Here is a 20,025-nt window from a genome sequence, read left to right as displayed (position 1 = left end):
ACTGGTCGCTGTAGTTGTGTCCCACTCTTCTCCTGCCATTTGCAGGAGGCAAAAATAACCAATTACATTCATTTTAGTTCCATGTGTACACACAGACACTTAATTAAATGGACAGTATCTATGGCAACTGGCCCAGAATGATTCACTGAACAATACACTGACAATGAACAACAAAAACAACAACCATTAAATAGTAGTACAAAAGTCACAGAAGGCTATAAATGTGTGTGTGTGTGATGTGAGTAGTCTTTATATACGATAGACATATCTGAAAAACGACACAAAGGTATCCATGCAGAATATTACTGTATATAAAAAAAGTGCATCTCCATATGCCATAAGTTTTAAAGGCCCAGTGCAGTCAAACATGAGATTTGTCTGTGTTTTATATATATTTCCACTCTATGAGGTTGGAATAATACTGTGAATTCGTAAGAATTATGATAATGCCCTTATAGTGTAAGAGCTGTTTGAAATGGCTGCCTGAAATTTCAGCCTGTTTTGGTGGGATGGAGTGTTGTCCTTCCATGGTGACATCACCAGGCGTTAAAATAGTTAATAGACCAATAAGAAAGAGAGTTCCAAACCTCTCTGCCAATAACAGCTAATTTTCAGTTTTCCCCTCCCTACTCAAACCACTCCCAGACAGTCCTAGTGGAATTCTTGCTTGAGTAATTGCCCTTTGCTAAGAAGCCCTTTTTGTTTATTTTTGACCATTTTAATGGAAAACTATTACAGTAAGGTACTTAATTGTTACCAAAAAATGATTGATATTGAGATAAAAACGGCGGCATTGGACCATTAACAACATCACATACTATACAATCCTGGCGGACTTGACAGGCACTGATACCATCTTCAGTCTACTAGTCATAATAAGAGTGTGGTTGAACAGCTGATAACATACACAGAGGAATAAACTGCACATTTCATTTTTTTCATAAAGACCCCTGAACAACTGAATTAGTGCCCCAGACAGGATGGATAGTCCTTAGCACACGGTATAGTATTGTACATACAGTTGGCACATATTCATAATTCATTCTGTTATTTTCTTCACAGGACACTTTGGGCACATGTAGAAAACACCTCTCCATCAATGTTGACGTGCTCCTCATTCTACCACTGAGCTGTGAAGTGGAGCTGCAGCTGCAGCAGTAGCAGTAAGCGATATGGTACAGTAGGTAGGGTGGGGTTAAGCCTGTGAATATCATCCTGCCTTGGCTCTCCCCTAGGGGGATGTTGCGATAGGAGACAACTGTACATCAAGGCTTCACGTTGAGCTGGGCTGGGCCAACCTTAAACCTGCTGGGGAACCCTCTGATCCCTATAGCCTGGAGGAGAGAGAGGGCGTAGTGAGGTTACACATCACCTGAATAAACTGAGTGCAATGGCCTGGGGTATAAGTGACCCCTGAATAACCTGAGTAAATGCATAATGTTTCCAAGTGAAACTTTAAGATAAGATAATTACATTTTAATATATACTATTGGAAAATCCTTTAGAGAACTCTTCCCAGACATGCACTGCTGAGGCAGAGTCCTGATCTCAGTTGCAGATCCAGAACAGCTCAGAAGCATAGTGTCTTCGCTGATCTGTGACGATGCAAGCTGCAAAGCATGCTCGGACTGGGACAGGGCTGAGGACATTCAGGGGACCGTTATAATGAGCACGACGGAGGACATCGAACCCAAACAGTGTGAGGTACAGCCAGAGGGGAGGTGGTGGAGGCACAGGCACATTGACGGAGATGGAGAGTTGATGGAATAGGAAAAAGCTATGGTGGCAGCGAGTGAGATGAGGCAGCTGTGTAGTACTATGCATGCAGTACCTACCATCAGAAACTTTCATCCATTTAGGAGGAGTAACAGAGAAAAGAAACACGAGAACCATTAATATTTCGACTGTGAGAAGCTGCATGTTACACAGTGGAACAGCATGTTCTAGAAAATGTCCAGAGAAAGATTACTGTAGTAACAAACACTGTTGAAAACAACCCTCTTCGATATGAAAAGAAGAGAAGTTAGTTAGAAGGCAAGATCCGGAGCTCAGTGGTTAAATTCAATAACAGGATTAATAATAACAACACGAATATGCTCAACAGTGTTCCTCTCACGCTCACAGCAATTAATACCACATTGCTATCCTGATAAAGGCCTGCTCTCTGCGAACAATAGCAATTGTCACGATTCAAAGGAATCCATCCCCTTATGTGGCATGGAGAGAGAGAACTCTACTAATGAAATCCAAGCCAATCTGAGAAGCATCAGTGGAACCAATGGGGAGAACTCTGTAGCTATAGAGCATGGTTAATTTGAATGAAACTGCCTCAAGTGATAACATAAAGCAGACACAAGATAGTACAAGCGGAAGAGCGGGATCTATATGCCAAGTATCTCATTCACAATGTGAGCCAATATATCTATTCTGGTCATTTCCTCTTAAAGAGATGGAGATATTTTGAAATTCACATTCAGAAAAGTGCCTTTAGCTACGCAATTCAATCTGCAGTGAGCGTTGAAGAGAGAGAGAGAGACAATTACAGCACCCATCAAACCACATGTAAAAACCTGTCTATCTGTTGGGGCTGTGGCTGCAAAGTGTATAGAGAGGATATCATACACAACCCTCTATGAACAGGACCAGGAGCTTTTCCTGTGGTCAAGAAAAACTCCTAACCCTGCCCATGAACATAGATATGATATTATCTGCGTTGACTTGGACAATAAGAGTGCTGCTGCTTCCACATAAATACATCAAATCAATTGACGCAACATACAAACAACACCATTATCATACACACCCTCCCCACCCACACAAAAATGCATTAGTTCATGGAATGTTCGTATCTGTTCCGCCTGCATCTAGGCACCTTATAACGCCTCCGTGCTGACATCAGCTGGAACTCTGTGTTCAGTACATGTGTGGGGTTCCCATTGTCACGAATATTACCGAAGGTGAGTCCCCTTCTTGTTCGGGTGGCGCTCGGCGGTTGTCGTCGCCGGTCTACTAGCTGCCACCGATCCTTTGTTCTGTGTTCGTTTGGTTTTGTCTAATTGGTTTCACCTGTTTCTTGTTTGGTTATTAGGGTGGGGTTATATAAGTTTGTTCAGCCCGCTTCTGTTTGTGCGGGCTTGTTCGTATGTATGTGTTCGAGTGGTTTGTGTTTGCATTTCGGGTTTCTCGCTGTCCTTTATTTTTTTCACATTATTGTTCCTGTGATTTATTCTGGACATTAAAGCGTGTTTTTCCCGCATTCTTTTGCTCTCTGCGCCTGACTCCACACCTATACACTCTTGAGCGTTACAGAAGCCCGCACCATACTATGGAGTCAGCAGGAGCAGCGACCACCCCTCTTCCAACGATGGAGGAGAGAGTCCTTCATCACACGTCCATCCTCCATCGCATCGGATCAGCGATGGATCAAATGATGGAGAGGATGGATCGTTGGGAGAGGAGTGGTCTCCCTACTACCCCACCTACCCTCCCACCAGCAACTCTACCATCTCCCCCAGCGGGATCTGGTTCCAGCGCTCTGCGCATTACGCCTCCGAGGGAGTACGATGGAGCAGCGGTGGGGTGCCAGGGATTCCTGCTTCAACTAGACCTCTACCTGGCCACCGTTCGGCCGGCTCCCTTGGACGAGGAAAGCGTGAGTGTCCTCGTCACTTGCCTTACGGGTAGAGCCCTGGAGTGGGCCAATGCTGTCTGGAACGGGCCCGACTCAGCGAGGGGCAACTACCCGGAGTTCTACCCGGGTGAGAGGTTGTTCCATCTCAGGCAGGGGACGAGGAGCGCGCAGGACTTCGCGCTGGATTTCCGGACCTTGGCCGCTGGAGCAGGGTGGAACGACAGGGCCCTGATAGACCATTACAGGTGTAGCCTGAGAGAGGACGTCCGCAGGGAGCTGGCTTGTCGGGATACTACGCTTAGCCTGGATGAACTGATAGACCTGTCGATCCGGTTAGACCATCTGCTAGCTGCTCGCGGACGTTCTGAAAGGGTCCTGTTAGTTCCACCTCCTGACCCTCCCGCTCCTATCCCGATGGAGCTAGGAGGGGCCGCGTCTAGGGAGATCGGAGGAGGAGGCTCCTCCTGTACCAGTTGTGCCCGGAGAGGGCACACTTCAGGTTGGTGCTGGAGGAGTTCATCTGGGAATTGAGAAGGCAGGCAGAACACTCCTCGGTCACCCCAGGTGAGTAAGCACCACACTCTCCCAGAGTTTCCTGTTGGTCACATGTTTTTATTAATTTGTTTCCTTAAATTTTTTCCCTCTCTCCAGCATAAGGCGCTAGTAGATTCAGGCGCAGCTGGGAACTTTATAGATCGCGGACTCGCTCAGAGGTTGAGGATTCCGTTAATAAAAGTAGATCCCCCTTTTCCCGTGCACTCTTTAGATAGTCGACCATTAGGGTCAGGGCTTGTCAGGAAAGCCACAATTCCTTTGGAGATGATTACGCAGGGGAATCATAAGGAGCGAATTAGTCTGTTCCTTATCGATTCATCTGCGTTTCCGGTGGTGCTGGGGATTCCCTGGCTGGCTATTCACAATCCTACGATTTCGTGGAAACAGGGAACTCTCCAGGGGTGGTCTGATGAGTGTTCAGGCAGGTGTGTAGGGGTTTCCATCGGTGCGAAAACGGTGGAGAGTCCAGACCAGGTTTCCACCGTGCGCATTCCCGCTGAGTATGCCGATTTGGCTATCGCTTTCAGTAAAAAGAAGGCGACCCAATTACCACCCCATCAACAGGGGGATTGCGTGATAAACCTCCAGGTAAACGCTGCACTCCCCAGGAGTCATGTGTATCCTTTATCCCAGGAGGAGACGTTGGCTATGGAGACATATGTCACCGAAGCTCTGGGACAGGGGTACATTCGGCCCTCCATGTCACCCGTCTCCTCGAGTTTCTTTTTTGTGAAGAAAAAGGATGGTGGTTTGCGTCCGTGTATTGATAATCGAGGTCTAAATTCCATCACGGTGGGTTTTAGTTACCCACTACCTCTCATTGCTACGGCAGTGGAATCATTTCACGGAGCGCAGTTCTTCACGAAACTGGATCTCAGGAGTGCGTATAATCTGGTGCGTATTCGGGAGGGAGATGAGTGGAAAACTGCATTTAGCACTACATCTGGCCATTATGAGTACCTCGTCATGCCATACGGGTTAAAGAATGCTCCAGCTATCTTTCAATCCTTTGTGGATGAGGTTCTCAGAGACCTGCACGGACAGGGTGTGGTGGTGTATATTGACAATATTTTGATCTACTCCGCTACAAGTACTGCGCATGTGTCTCTGGTGCGCAAGGTTCTTGGACGACTGCTGGAGCATGACCTGTACATGAAGGCGGAGAAATGTGAGTTTTCCAAACGAGCCGTTTCCTTCCTGGGTTATCGCATTTCCAGCTCGGGGGTGGTAATGGAGGGTGACCGCGTCAAGGCTGTGCGTAATTGGCCGACTCCGACCACGGTAAAGGAGGTGCAGCGGTTTTTAGGGTTTGCCCATTACTACCCAAGGTTTATCCGGGGTTTTGGTCAGGTAGCAGCTCCTATTACCTCACTGCTGAAGGGGGGGCCGGTGCGTTTGCAGTGGTCAGCAGAGGCGGACGGAGCTTTCCGTAGGTTGAAGGCGCTGTTCACTGAGGCGCCAGTGTTGGCGCATCCGGACCCTTCTTTGGCGTTCATAGTAGAGGTGGACGCATCCGAGGCTGGGGTTGGAGCGGTGCTCTCACAGCGCTCGGGTGTGCCACCGAAGCTCCGCCCCTGTGCCTTTTTTTCGAAGAAGCTCGGGCCGGCGGAGCGGAATTATGATGTGGGGGCTAGGGAATTGTTGGCTATGGTTAAGGCCCTGAAGGTGTGGAGACACTGGCTTGAGGGGGCTAAGCACCCTTTCCTTATCTGGACTGACCACCGTAACCTGGAGTATATCCGATCAGCTAGGAGACTGAATCCTCGTCAGGCATGGTGGGCCATGTATTTCACTAGATTTCGTTTTACTATATCGTATCGACCAGGTTCCCTCAACACTAAGGCCGACGCGCTGTCCCGACTCTATGACACTGAGGACCGGTCCATCGATCCTACTCCCATCATTCCGGCGGCTAAGCTGGTAGCACCAGTAGTATGGGAGGTGGACGCGGACATCGAGCGGGCGCTAAGGGAAGAACCTGCGCCTCCACAGTGTCCGGAGGGTCGTAGGTACGTGCCGCTCGCTGTTCGTGATCAATTGATTCGATGGGCTCATAGTCTACCCTCGTCGGGTCACCCAGGTATTTCTAGGACAGTGCGAGGTCTTAGGAGGAAGTACTGGTGGCCCACCTTGGTGAGGGATGTGCGATTCTATGTCTCCTCCTGTTCGATGTGCGCCCAGAGTAAGGCTCCTAGGCACCTGCCACGAGGGAAATTACAACCCCTCCCCGTTCCACAACGGCCGTGGACCCATCTATCGGTGGATTTTCTTACTGACCTTCCCCCCTCTCAGGGGAACACAACGATCCTGGTCATTGTGGATCGGTTCTCTAAGTCCTGGCACCATGGCATCAGAGCCAGACTGAGGCTCCTGTGATGGAGGAGTGGGTGCAGCGCTCTAAGGAGACCTGGAGGGCCCTCCAGGAGTCATTACGCCAAGCGAGTGGACGGCAGAAGAAGAGTGCTGACCGTCACCGCAGTGAGGCCCACGTGTTTGCACCAGGGGACAGAGTCTGGCTCTCGACCCGAAACCTGCCCCTCCGCTTGCCCTGCCGGAAGCTGGGTCCGCAGTGTGTAGGGCCATTTAAAGTCCTGAGGAGAATAAACAAGGTTTGTTATCGATTATTACTTCCTTCCTATTATCGCATTAACCCCTCGTTTCATGTGTCTCTTCTCTGGCCGGTGGTAGCTGGTCCCATGCAGGAAGGTGAGGTTCCGGAGGTCCCTCCGCCCCCTCTGGACATCGAGGGGTCCCCGGCGTACACAATACGAGCTATTCTGGACTCGAGACGCCGGGTGAGGGGCTTGCAGTACCTCGTTGACTGGGAGGGGTACAGTCCGGAGGAGAGGTGCTGGGTCCCGGTGGGGGATATTCTGGATCCATCTATGTTGAGAGAGTTCCATCGCCTCCATCCGAATCGCCCGGCGCCTCGGCCCCCGGGTCGTCCCCGAGGCCGGCGTCTGCGCGCTACGGGAGCTGCGCGTCAGGGTGGGGGGGGGGGGGGGGGGGGTACTGTCACGAATATTACCGAAGGTGACTCCCCTTCTTGTTCGGGTGGCGCTCGGCGGTCGTCGCCGCCGGTCTACTAGCTGCCACCGATCCTTTGTTCTGTGTTCGTTTGGTTTTGTCTAATTGGTTTCACCTGTTTCTTGTTTGGTTATTAGGGTGGGGTTATATAAGTTTGTTCAGCCCGCTTCTGTTTGTGCGGGCTTGTTCGTATGTATGTGTTCGAGTGGTTTGTGTTTGCATTTCGGGTTTCTCGCTGTCCTTTATTTTTTTCACATTATTGTTCCTGTGATTTATTCTGGACAGTAAAGCGTGTTTTTCCCGCATCCTTTTGCTCTCTGCGCCTGACTCCACACCTATACACTCTTGAGCGTTACACCCATATGACCTTTCTGGACCTTTTTTAACCTGTCTTATGATGGGCTCCTTGAAAATGTCCCGTAAAGACCGTTGATACACAATAATAAACCTAATCCACATAGACTTTCTGAAGTTACCTCAATCACGTCAAAATGCATAATACAGAGTGACACATACTTGCCAGGATGACCATGTCCATGCCCCAGAAAATACTCATGATCCAGCCCACCATGATGATGGCTGTGAGGATCTGGATGAAGGCTGCTGCGATGTTCAGCCAAAACACACAGCACATGTGGCGGTCAGGCAGGTCTGTCCGCGCTCCGCACAGCACCGTGAAGGCAGACACGAAGGTACCTGCAGAGAGAACACGCAGAGGCACGAATGCACGCATGCAAACATGCACACATATTAGGACTTGGGACAAAGAAAATTCACAAAGACAGGATTTTGGGAGATCAAAGAGAAAAGGCAGTTTAAAATACAGTATGAATTCATACGCAGCAGATGTATACTATGTATACTGACTTATGGCCCAAAACATTGTTCAGTCAATTAGGCTAAGGTTGAATAATAAGCTTGAAGTATATATGGCTGAGACTGATGCAACTCCTTGTGCCTTTGGGGATCTGAACCAAACCCTTTCTATCGCCAACTCATACAGGTCCTGACCCCCCCCCCCCCCACACACACACACAGCCCTGGATCTAAAGCTAAATTACATATTATTTACAGTTCTAGGTCAGAGGGTTGGGTTGGAGCTGTCTCATGTGATAATGTTTAATTAGCATCAACATATTTTATGGTTGATTTGAATAGGGACCACAGTGTGTGCATGTGCATGTGTGTGTGCGTATAGCTAATGCTAATTTACAACACCCGTCCCTAAATTAGCCTTTAGGAAGGAGAGGAAAAGGAATTCCAAAGATAATGCCCGCTTAACTAGCTTGATTCTGCAGTAGTCACAGTCTACCTTTTTTTGGGAAATCAAACAGATAATCCCAAAACAAAATGGATGGAAGCAAGGGACATCTATTCTCTGTCATTGCTGGGTCATTTGCCAGGAGGAGAACCACAATTAAGAGGAAAATATCAGTGCTTCCACAATATGAACTATTCTCAATCGTCAAATAAATCAGGGTTACTTCCCCTAAATAGGAACTAAAGGAAGTGGACGGATAAATAACCTTCCCCTTTTCCACTATGTTTCATTTTAATCTGGTTGATCAATGAGACATACCATTAATCATACTCGAGAATCCAACGAGACACATAGAGTACTTAGTGCCAGAGGTCTGCCTCCCTTTCCTTTACAACGGGCCAATCAGGCTAAGAATAGCCTTTCGTCCAAACACAGATAAACATCATTTACAGGGAAAGAGCCCAAAAATCTATTGGCAGCAGGGAACGAGCAGTCCTTGTGTTCACTGGTCCTGTGCCAAGTTTGGCTTGTTCAGATGGTGAGCCCATTTAATAATTTGATCAGATTGGTAGGTTTACATGGGGGGGGGGTCATAGAGAATCAATTCTACACAAAATGTTAGAAGGACCATAATCTTAATCTTTGTAATATGTTCTTTAATTGATTGATATAAGGATCTCATCCAAATCATTTAGAGGGTTATGTATGTGAGATTGAACATGGCAGGTCAGGTGATTTCGGACCGACTTAAGATGCTGCTTAATTGCTGTGTCCTTTTCAAATGAAGGCTACATCCTGCTGTAAATTAATCAGTTACAAACTGATCTAGAGATAGTCAGACGAGTGTGATTACAATCTAAATTATGCCATGGTTCTGGAGAGTAAAAAATATAAATTCATGAGCGATGACAGAAAACAGTCTCCTCCCAGTAATTCTAAATACAACCAGAGCACACATAGGAATGTGAGGGCATCAACTGCTGACATGCAAAACATTTTAGGACTGTATACAACAGTGGGCTAATGAAAAAAACACAAAAAATGTTCAGCTCCCTGACCAAGGCCCTTCTCCCCGATACCCCATTTGGCCAAGTGGTCAGCTCTAGGAAGAGTCTTGGAGGTTCCAAACTTCTTGCAATTAAGAATGATGGAGGCCACTGTGCTCTTGGGGACCTCCAATGCTGCAGAAATGTTTTGCTACCCTTCCCCACATCTGTGTCTCGACACAATCCTGTCTCAGAACTCTTCAGACAATTCCTTTGACCTCATGTTTTGGTTTTTGCTCTGACATACACTGTCAACTGTGGGACCTTATATAGACAAGTGTGTGCCTATTCAAATCATGTCCAATCAATTGAATTTACCACAGGTGGACTCCAATCAAGTTGTAGAAACATCAAGGATGATCAATGGAAACAGGATGCACCCGAGCTTAATTTCGAGTCTCATAGCAAAGGGTCTGAATACTTATATAAATAAGGTATTTCAGTCTTTTATATTTATTACATTTGCAAACATTTCTAAAAAACAGTTTTCCCTTTGTCCTTATGGGATGTTGTGTGTAGATTGATGAGGATTTTATTTTTATTGAATCCGTTTTAGAATAAGGCTGTAATGTAACAAAATGTGGAAAAAGTAAAGTGGTCTGAATACTTTCTGAATGCACTGTATACCATCATGTCCTCATTACATGTAGTACAACAAAAACACTCATGGTTTGTAAAGTCCTCTACTTTTGATATATTTAAACAAACAAAGTTGAAATCACCAAGGTCACAACCATAAACTGTTAACTCCAGCTCCCTGATATATTAATATAGCATGTGAATTCTTTTTGGGGGGGAATTCTTTTGAAAATATTCTCCCTAAAAAATAAAAAAAAGAACATATGCTTAAACTATTTCAGTATTTGCTGTGCTAGATAATGTTTGCTTTTTTAAATGTTGTTTTCTGCTCTGAATCTAGAAAAACTAAAATTCTAACAACATTAGCCCTGGAACATTACATAGCACTATAAAATAAAAACATGTTTCGAGACTTGTATTACATATTTCAATAATCTAATGTTAGGATTAAACAATCAAGACATTTAAAACACTTGTTGAACAATACATTTAAAAATGAAATGCCTTTTATGATGTCTGACAGAGTTGACATAAATCCAGTTAGTTGCATTTTATAAATAAATGCAATAATTAGGTGTGATAGCTGATACAGTACTTTGGTCTATCAAAATATATATTTAAAATGTTATGAATACAAATATTTTGGGGAAAAATATGAGATCGTCCCATCTTTCAAGAATCCTAAAATGCCAAGAAATGCGAATGAAAGTTAAATCTCTTGGTGGAATTTTCATCACTAATGATGTCTCACTCTCTGTTTCTGTCTCTCTCTTATCCTCTCTCTCTTTCCCTCTATATCTGTGACACTAAGCTGTTAACAGACTGAGAGCATTGTCCACAGTCAACTGTCTCCCTGACTTACTAACGCCTTCACACCCAGGCCAATCCTCATTAGCAACATTTCAACCCCCATCAACCCCTCCATCCATCCATCCCTCCCTCCCTCCTCCCGCCCACCCGTGCACAGAGTCTGTGTGTGGAGTGAGAGCCAGGAGTATGGTTAGTGTCATCGTCGTCATGCATTAACGCCACTGATGACTGTAATTTTCTGAAGCGTTCGCACTTAGTGCCAACTGAAAATGTGGAAGGTTAATTATCCCATTTAGTCCTTGTTTTTTTTGAGAGAGAGAACTTTCACTGCAAGTGGCCTTGGAAGGGACCACTTGGGACAGAATTAAAGGGGAACTCATCTAAGCTCAGTGAGGAAGCAGAACTTTTATACAAAGGCTTTCCTGTCTCTCTCTCTCCCTGCCTGTTTGTGTTTGTTTGTGTGTGTGTTTTGTCCCCTCCAGTATTGTGAATGCTTCTACCTTCCAGAGAGAAAGAGAGAGAGGGAAAGAGAGAGAAAGAACACATTTTTTTAAAGGAAAGTTGAGTTGCTTTGATCTACAGTAAGAGGGGTTTTATTATTTGCAGTTGCCCTATTTAACAACTCAAACTCAACGCCAACAGTACTGAGCAACAATGGGCCTCGTATGTTGTTCCACACTTCAGTCTAGGTGCTAACGTGTTTGATAACCTAAAAAGCTTTTTCTTCGTGATTTGAATGGTACTTTTGCCTGTGCTACTCAAAGCTTAGATTTTCACATTTATGATTGAACATTGTACATGATGTAGTTTCAGAATGATTAAAAAAGGTCAGTTTCCCGCAATATTTAGATACACTGTCTTTGTAAAGTAAACATACGAAGGCTTGTGCAAAAAATGCACGAGTAAACTGAACCCTTAAGCATTCACAGGCGTGTGCTAACCCATACAGAGAGAGACCATTGGATATGCCAGGATGGAAATAGAAAATGACCTCTGCTAAACATACTCCCCTGCCTCACAACAACCGCACCCTTCCCATCCCTTCTCCACCTCCACTCACTTTAGACCTACAGTGTCTTGCGAAAGTATTCGGCCCCCTTGAACTTTGCGACCTTTTGCCACATTTCAGGCTTCAAACATAAAGATATAAAACTGTATTTTTTTGTGAAGAATCAACAACAAGTGGGACACAATCATGAAGTGGAACGACATTTATTGGATATTTCAAACTTTTTTAACAAATCAAAAACTGAAAAATTGGGCGTGCAAAATTATTCAGCCCCCTTAAGTTAATACTTTGTAGCGCCACCTTTTGCTGCGATTACAGCTGTAAGTCGCTTGGGGTATGTCTCTATCAGTTTTGCACATCGAGAGACTGAATTTTTTTCCCATTCCTCCTTGCAAAACAGCTCGAGCTCAGTGAGGTTGGATGGAGAGCATTTGTGAACAGCAGTTTTCAGTTCTTTCCACAGATTCTCGATTGGATTCAGGTCTGGACTTTGACTTGGCCATTCTAACACCTGGATATGTTTATTTTTGAACCATTCCATTGTAGATTTTGCTTTATGTTTTGGATCATTGTCTTGTTGGAAGACAAATCTCCGTCCCAGTCTCAGGTCTTTTGCAGACTCCATCAGGTTTTCTTCCAGAATGGTCCTGTATTTGGCTCCATCCATCTTCCCATCAATTTTAACCATCTTCCCTGTCCCTGCTGAAGAAAAGCAAGCCCAAACCATGATGCTGCCACCACCATGTTTGACAGTGGGGATGGTGTGTTCAGGGTGATGAGCTGTGTTGCTTTTACGCCAAACATAACGTTTTGCATTGTTGCCAAAAAGTTCAATTTTGGTTTCATCTGACCAGAGCACCTTCTTCCACATGTTTGGTGTGTCTCCCAGGTGGCTTGTGGCAAACTTTAAACAACACTTTTTATGGATATCTTTAAGAAATGGCTTTCTTCTTGCCACTCTTCCATAAAGGCCAGATTTGTGCAATATACGACTGACTGATTGTTGTCCTATGGACAGAGTCTCCCACCTCAGCTGTAGATCTCTGCAGTTCATCCAGAGTGATCATGGGCCTCTTGGCTGCATCTCTGATCAGTCTTCTCCTTGTATGAGCTGAAAGTTTAGAGGGACGGCCAGGTCTTGGTAGATTTGCAGTGGTCTGATACTCCTTCCATTTCAATATTATCGCTTGCACAGTGCTCCTTGGGATGTTTAAAGCTTGGGAAATCTTTTTGTATCCAAATCCGGCTTTAAACTTCTTCACAACAGTATCTCGGACCTGCCTGGTGTGTTCCTTGTTCTTCATGATGCTCTCTGCGCTTTTAACGGACCTCTGAGACTATCACAGTGCAGGTGCATTTATACGGAGACTTGATTACATACAGGTGGATTGTATTTATCATCATTAGTCATTTAGGTCAACATTGGATCATTCAGAGATCCTCACTGAACTTCTGGAGAGAGTTTGCTGCACTGAAAGTAAAGGGGCTGAATAATTTTGCACGCCCAATTTTTCAGTTTTTGATTTGTTAAAAAAGTTTGAAATATCCAATAAATGTCGTTCCACTTCATGATTGTGTCCCACTTGTTGTTGATTCTTCACAAAAAAATACAGTTTTATATCTTTATGTTTGAAGCCTGAAATGTGGCAAAAGTTCGCAAAGTTCAAGGGGGCCGAATACTTTCGCAAGGCACTGTATATAAGCCAGGCAGGTGAGGGCATTTGTCAACATTACTAGCAGACACACCCCATCAATCATCCACCCAGGAACCTGCACCCACTCTTACTGGGCCTCCCTCCCTGCCTGGGCTCAACTTCCTCCCAGATCTGCTCTCTCTCATTGAGGCAGCATACCACAACATCCATGCTCTAGCAAGCTGGAGAGGGACATAAACATAATTTTGTTATGGTTATATCTTTATGGCTCCTCCTAACATATTGGGGCAGCCGACAGAGTATAAAAATACTGGACATTTGGGCTTGCATCAAAGCATGACCCACATACAGTACTCTGTGCCTTGCTGTGTGTTTTTGGTCCCCAGATGCTAACACACTGTCTGTGACAGCTTGGTAACATGTGTGTGTGTGTGTGTGTGTGTGTGTGTGTGTGTGTGTGTGTGTGTGTGTGTGTGTGTGTGTGTGTGTGTGTGTGTGTGTGTGCGTGTGTGTGTGCGTGGGAGACATGGTATTAGCCTTGAGGTTACATGCAGATGTGTAGTCTGCTCTGATGGTGCAATTTTCCAAGTCTTCCTGGCGCACAGACCCGAAATGGACAATTCTATGAGCATAAGTGACCTCAATTTATGACATTAAGCAGGGGCTCAAGCTCCAGGACAAGCCTAGAAGGTACTCTGGGCCTGAGACATCGCCACCAGACACTAACAGGCTGCAGGTGCTACAATGTATGACCTGTCTAATTGAGAATGGCCAGAATCTAGAACAGAAAGAGATCCAGTATGAATTGAAATATACTAGATTGATTGACTGTGTTATAAAAGACAGTATCTCATATCAACTCCATTGATCTGTTGTAATTGGGGTGGGTTGTAGAACATTTCTACATCTAAAGGAGAGTCAGAAAAACTTGGCAACAGACACCATTCTCCCACTGGTATTAGACTCCACTTTATCAATGTTTATCAATGCTAACAATGTTAGCTTACAATACAGTCAATTCTAAGGGAGAGACTGGAACAGGATTCTCCTGATGGGGGACAGCCAATGATACCAGTGCTATGTCTCCCACAGGACAACCAACAGTCTTATTTCTAGAGAGGTGGAGCAGAGAAGGACAACATGAGCATTGGTCCAAAGCCTGTAGTTAATCTGATTAAATGGACTAACAGAGCTCCTCAAGGAGTTTTGAATTTAATGCATTCCCACTGTCAAAGATCAATTAGTCAACTCTCAACCAAGATCACAAATAGTGTAACTTAGTGTCTGCTTGTCTGCATCTGAATAAACCCACAATTTAATCTATTTTCTAACCCAAGACACAAAGCCATTATGGGAGTTCAGTCAACACAATTAGAGACTGGGGAAGCACATCCACATGTCCGCATGCAGCCCGAAGCTCGTGCATCATATGAGGAATCTGTACTCTTATGAATCCTTTTGTGATGTGTACCCAGACCTCATTTTCCTCTGTTTTCAGTGATGGAAATGTGAATGTGTCCGGATGGAGCTGATTAAGTTGCTTCTAGGAAGGAAGGCTCATGTGTATTTCTTAGAGAGGGCTTGTCATTAATTATTCAGCATGCAGCTGGTACCGTACATACTCTGACACCTCACTTTAACCACTCACCACGGACGGCAAATGTTTTATAGCCCAGTGTATTTACATTTCTAATGGCCACCTGGTTGCTGTACAGTATTAAAGCAGGATGGATGAAGAGAGGGAAGGAGTGTGCCTGACATTATCTTACTCATCTAAAGGATGAAACATAAATCTACCCTCTGTGATTCTGTTGGGATGAGGATATGTAAGCCAGGTGTGGTGCCGGACCAAGGACCAAGCATCTCCATCTCTATGGCATCTCTTTCTCTCATTCTTTCTCTCTCTCTCTCTCTCTCTCTCTCTCTCACACTCTCTCTCTCTCACTCTCTCTCTCTCACTTTTATCTCTCTCTCTCTCTCTCTCTCTCTCTCTCTCTCTCACAGTCCTAATTAAGCTAGTTCACTTTTCCATGTGTTGGATGCACCACTATTGTACTGTAAGATACTGCATATGCCCTACTGTGTTCACTCACGTCATGACTCGTGTTCTAGAGATGTCAAGGTTACGTTAAGTCTTAGTGCAGCATCTTATTCATGACTGGCGGTGGAGAAGCTTAGAGATGCATTTGATGCTTGTGCACGTAGGGGCTCAATCTAAGCATGTCAGTCATGGGTTGTACTACAAGTTTACTAAAGCCCAGTACGATGTCATTATTCCTTTTCAATCACTTCATCTAGGGTTTAAAAATGTGAGTGGTCGCTTCAAGTGTACGCAATTAGCTTTCCCTAAAACAGCCCATAATCTCCCCGTTATGCATCCTACTCCAGAAAGACAGGCACAACCGTCCATGGAGCAGACAGGTAGGCTCTAGCTGCTGTCATGGAAACCGCAGCTGTGCCATGGGGAGGGAGTGCAATGGGAGTGATACAATAGGGGCCATGTAACCATTCAGAAGGCCTTGTGATAAACATAAGCACTAAAAGCTGCTATGTAACAGGTTAGGGGCTTCAGTGGTTTTACTTTTAAGAGTCTCTATGGGCTTTCCAATTGGGTTCCTAAGTTGTTTTTGATTCTGCCTTTTTCATTATGCGAATCCCATTGTAATGGTTTGCTATGGTCAAAATACGTATCCAACTGTCTCTCTCTGTCTTTCTCTCCACAACAGCTTGACATGATGTAAACAATGGGAAGTAGAGGAAAATGAACTAAAAGAGGAGTCTTTCTTTAATTCTCCATCAAGACCAATCAAATGAACAGTTGACCTAATTGACCTAATATACTGTATTTACTTGTATATACCTTTATGCAGCCTACAATGAGGATAGGTCTATGCTGAACAGTTAAAATAGCAGATACCAAAGTCTAATTTTAACATTTCCATTGGCATATCTTTGAAGGGTGTTTCCACGAACAGTCTTTGATCTCGATTGAAGTATGAAAGGCGAAAGCTGATAGAGAAACTGAATTCCAATTGGACGGGCCTCGCCAAACAGATAAGGATCACAGGGGATGAAAACTAATGCCATTTCCCTCAGTCAATGAATCCCCATCCCTCTGTCCTCACACTATCTGATCTTCCTCGCAAGGCAGCCTAATTAATAATACATATTAATATTCCACTTGGTTATCTCTCTCTAGAAAGCTGCTGGTGACGTACTAACAAACATGCCGGCAGATTTTTATTTATTTCGTCAGTTCAGCAAATATATTTATTTCAATTATAGCCATATCAAATCCAGTGCAAATTAACAAGATTTTGTTTAACTGAATTTGGCACACAGCACATGCCACTAGCAATACAGAAAACACAAGGACAGGGTGTGTTAGATATGGCTCACTGACTCAAGAGGGGAAGAGATGTGTGACAACTCAGCAGCCCAACAGAGACCAGTCTAAATCTGGGCCTCGCAAAGATCAATCCCTCATAATAATACAAATATCAACTAAGCCCAGCTCCTGTGAATGTGGCTACATGTATTTATTTTCTTTCAGTCTTCGGACTTGGAGACATCCCAGTTGACGTGATGGCCTTGTGGTGTTAAGGTGGTGTGAAGATGCTGTAGCCTGTTTAGTAGAAACTGGCTGATGAGACAGCAATGCCAGCCAGGGCATGGGTCCAACCACAACAACAAGACTCAGACTGATGATTGGACCAAACCTGAAGTGACACGCTAGTCACAGAGCCCTCAGCTGCTGCTGGGTGACGTGGGAACTGGGAATGCGTGTTGGCAGGTGGCAGTCTCAGTCTCAATGCTCATTACAGCCAGTCCTGACTGAGGGGAGGACAGCTCTTTTTCACTGGTGGAACCGACCACCCCATGACATTTGGGCCAGCCAGGCACACAACAACATTACTGGGATGCCACAGATATGTCAGTCACATGGGAGACACATTTCTAATGTTACACACTCGCCATTGAATCACCACACAGACAGTCTAAGGAGGGACATGTCATAATGTCACGCCCTGACCATAGTTTACTTTGTATTTTCTATGTTTTGATTGGTCAGGGTGTGATCTGAGTGGGCATTCTATGTTACATGTCTAGTTTGTCTAGTTCTATGTCCGGCCTGATATGGTTCTCAATCAGAGGCAGGTGTTTGTCATTGTCTCTGATTGGGAACCATATTTAGGTAGCCTGGGTTTCACTGTGTGTTTGTGGGTGATTGTTCCTGTCTATGTGTTTTTCACCAGATAGGCTGTTTTAGGTTTTCGTTACGTTCATCACGTTCTTTATTTTTGTAGTGTTTGCATTGATTCGTGTTTTACGTTTGTTCATTAAAACATGGATCGCAATCTACATGCTGCATTTTGGTCCGACTCTCCTTCACATACAGAAAACCGTTACAGAATCACCCACCACCAACGGACCAAGCAGCGTGTCAACAGGCAGCAGCAGCAGCGTAAAGAGGAATGGACATGGGAGGACGTTTTGGATGGCAAGGGCTGTTACACTTGGGAGGAGATACTGGCTGGAAGAGATCGCCTCCCATGGGAACAGGTGGAGGCACTTAGGAGAGCAGAGGCAGCCGGAGAGAGGAGCCGGCGATATGAGGGAACACGGCTGGCAAGGAAGCCCGAGAGGCAGCCCCAAAAATTTATTGGGGGGGGGCTAACAGGGAGTATGGCTACGCCAGGTAGGAGACCTGGGCACACTCCCTGTGCTTACCGGGGGGCTAGAGAGACCGGACAGGCACCGTGTTATGCAGTGGTGCGCACGGTGTCTCCAGTGCGGGTGCATAGCCCGGTGCGGTATATTCCAGCTCCGCGTGTCGGCCGGGCTAGATTGAGCGTCGAGCCTAATGCCATGAAGCCGGCTCTACGCAGCTGGTCCCCAGTGCGTCTCCTTGGGCCGGTTTACATGGCACCAGCCTTGCGCTCGGTTTCTCCGGTTCGCCTGCATAGTCCAGTGCGGGCTATTCCACCTCGCCGCACTGGCAGGGCGACCGTGAGCATTCAACCAGGTAAGGTTGGGCAGGCTCGGTGCTCAAGAGCTCCAGTGCGCCTGCACGGTCCGGTTTTTCCAGTACCACCTCCACACCCCAGCCCTCCGGTAGCAGCTCCCCGTACCAGGCTTCCTGTGCGTGTCCTCGGCCCAGTACCACCAGTGCCAGCACCACGCATCAGGCCTACAGTGCGCCTCGCCTGTTTAGCGCTGTCGGAGCCTTCCTCCTCTCCAGCGCTGTCGGAGTCTCTCACCTGTTCAGCGCTGCCAGAGCCTTCCTCCTCTCCAGCGCTGTTGGAGTCTCCCGCCTGTTTAGCGCTGTTAGAGCCTTCCTTCTCTACAGCGCTGCCGGAGTCTCCCGCCTGTTTAGAACTGCCAGTTAGCATAGAGCTGCCAGTTAGCATAGAGCTGCCAGTTAGCATAGAGCTGCCAGTTAGCATAGAGCTGCCAGTCTGCAAGGAGCTGCCAGTCTGCAAGGAGCTGCCAGTCTGCATAGAGCTGCCAGTCTGCATAGAGCTGCCAGTCTGCAAGGAGCTGCCAGTCTGCAAGGAGCCGCCAGAGCTGCCTGTCTGCAGGATGCCGCCAAAGCTGCCAGTCTGCAAGGAGCCGCCAGAGCTGCCAGTCAGCATGGAGCCGCCAGGGCCGCCAGTCAGCATGGAGCAGCCAGGGCCGCCAGTCAGCATGGAGCAGCCAGGGCCGCCAGTCAGCATGGAGCAGCCAGGGCCGCCAGTCAGCATGGAGCAGCCAGGGCCGCCAGTCAGCATGGAGCAGCCAGGGCCGCCAGTCAGCATGGAGCAGCCAGGGCCGCCAGTCAGCATGGAGCAGCCAGGGCCGCCAGTCAGCATGGAGCAGCCAGGGCCGCCAGTCAGCATGGAGCAGCCAGTTAGCATGGAGCAGCCAGTCAGCATGGAGCAGCCAGTCAGCATGGAGCAGCCAGAGCAGCCAGTCAGCATGGAGCAGCCAGAGCTGCCAGTCAGCATGGAGCAGCCAGTCAGCATGGAGCAGCCAGAGCTGCCAGTCATCATGGAGCAGCCAGTCAGCATGGAGCAGCCAGAGCTGCCAGTCGACCAGACTCTTCCAGATCTGCCAGTCGTCCAGACTCTTCCAGATCTGCCAGTCGTCCAGACTCTCCCAGATCTGCCAGTCGACCAGATTCTCCCAGATCTGCCAGTCGACCAGATTCTCCCAGATCTGCCAGTCGACCAGATTCTCCCAGATCCGCCAGTCGACCAGATTCTCCCAGATCCGCCAGTCGACCAGATTCTCCCAGATCCGCCAGTCGACCAGATTCTCCCAGATCCGCCAGTCGACCAGATTCTCCCAGATCCGCCAGTCGACCAGATTCTCCCAGATCCGCCAGTCGACCAGATTCTCCCAGATCCGCCAGTCGACCAGATTCTCCCAGATCCGCCAGTCGACCAGATTCTCCCAGATCTGCTAGTCGA

The 20,025-nt window shown here is 46.6% G+C and overlaps 1 protein-coding gene across 2 annotated transcripts in view; it reads right to left on the bottom strand.

Moving 5' to 3' along the window:
* Positions 1–535: 535 nt before the first annotated feature.
* LOC110529640 (protein stum homolog) overlaps positions 536–20,025 on the bottom strand; it is a 36,851-nt gene continuing 17,361 nt past the window's right edge. The window contains exons 2-4 of one of the 2 annotated variants that reach the window (XM_021612023.2): positions 7,730–7,909; positions 1,836–1,844; positions 537–1,334 (exon numbers count right to left, since the gene is read on the bottom strand). In XM_021612023.2, the coding sequence (XP_021467698.1) occupies positions 1,300–1,334; positions 1,836–1,844; positions 7,730–7,909 (224 nt within the window). In that variant the 3' untranslated portion in view covers positions 537–1,299. Of the gene's footprint in view, positions 1,335–1,835; positions 1,845–7,729; positions 7,910–20,025 lie in introns of both variants that reach the window. The other variant, XM_036985059.1, reaches the window with a different exon arrangement.

The sequence above is a fragment of the Oncorhynchus mykiss genome, chromosome 8 (genome assembly GCF_013265735.2).
Source record: "Oncorhynchus mykiss isolate Arlee chromosome 8, USDA_OmykA_1.1, whole genome shotgun sequence".
NCBI classification, from domain to species: domain Eukaryota; kingdom Metazoa; phylum Chordata; class Actinopteri; order Salmoniformes; family Salmonidae; genus Oncorhynchus; species Oncorhynchus mykiss.
Note: the sequence above shows the minus strand (reverse complement) of the source record. Positions and strands in the feature narration are given on the sequence as shown.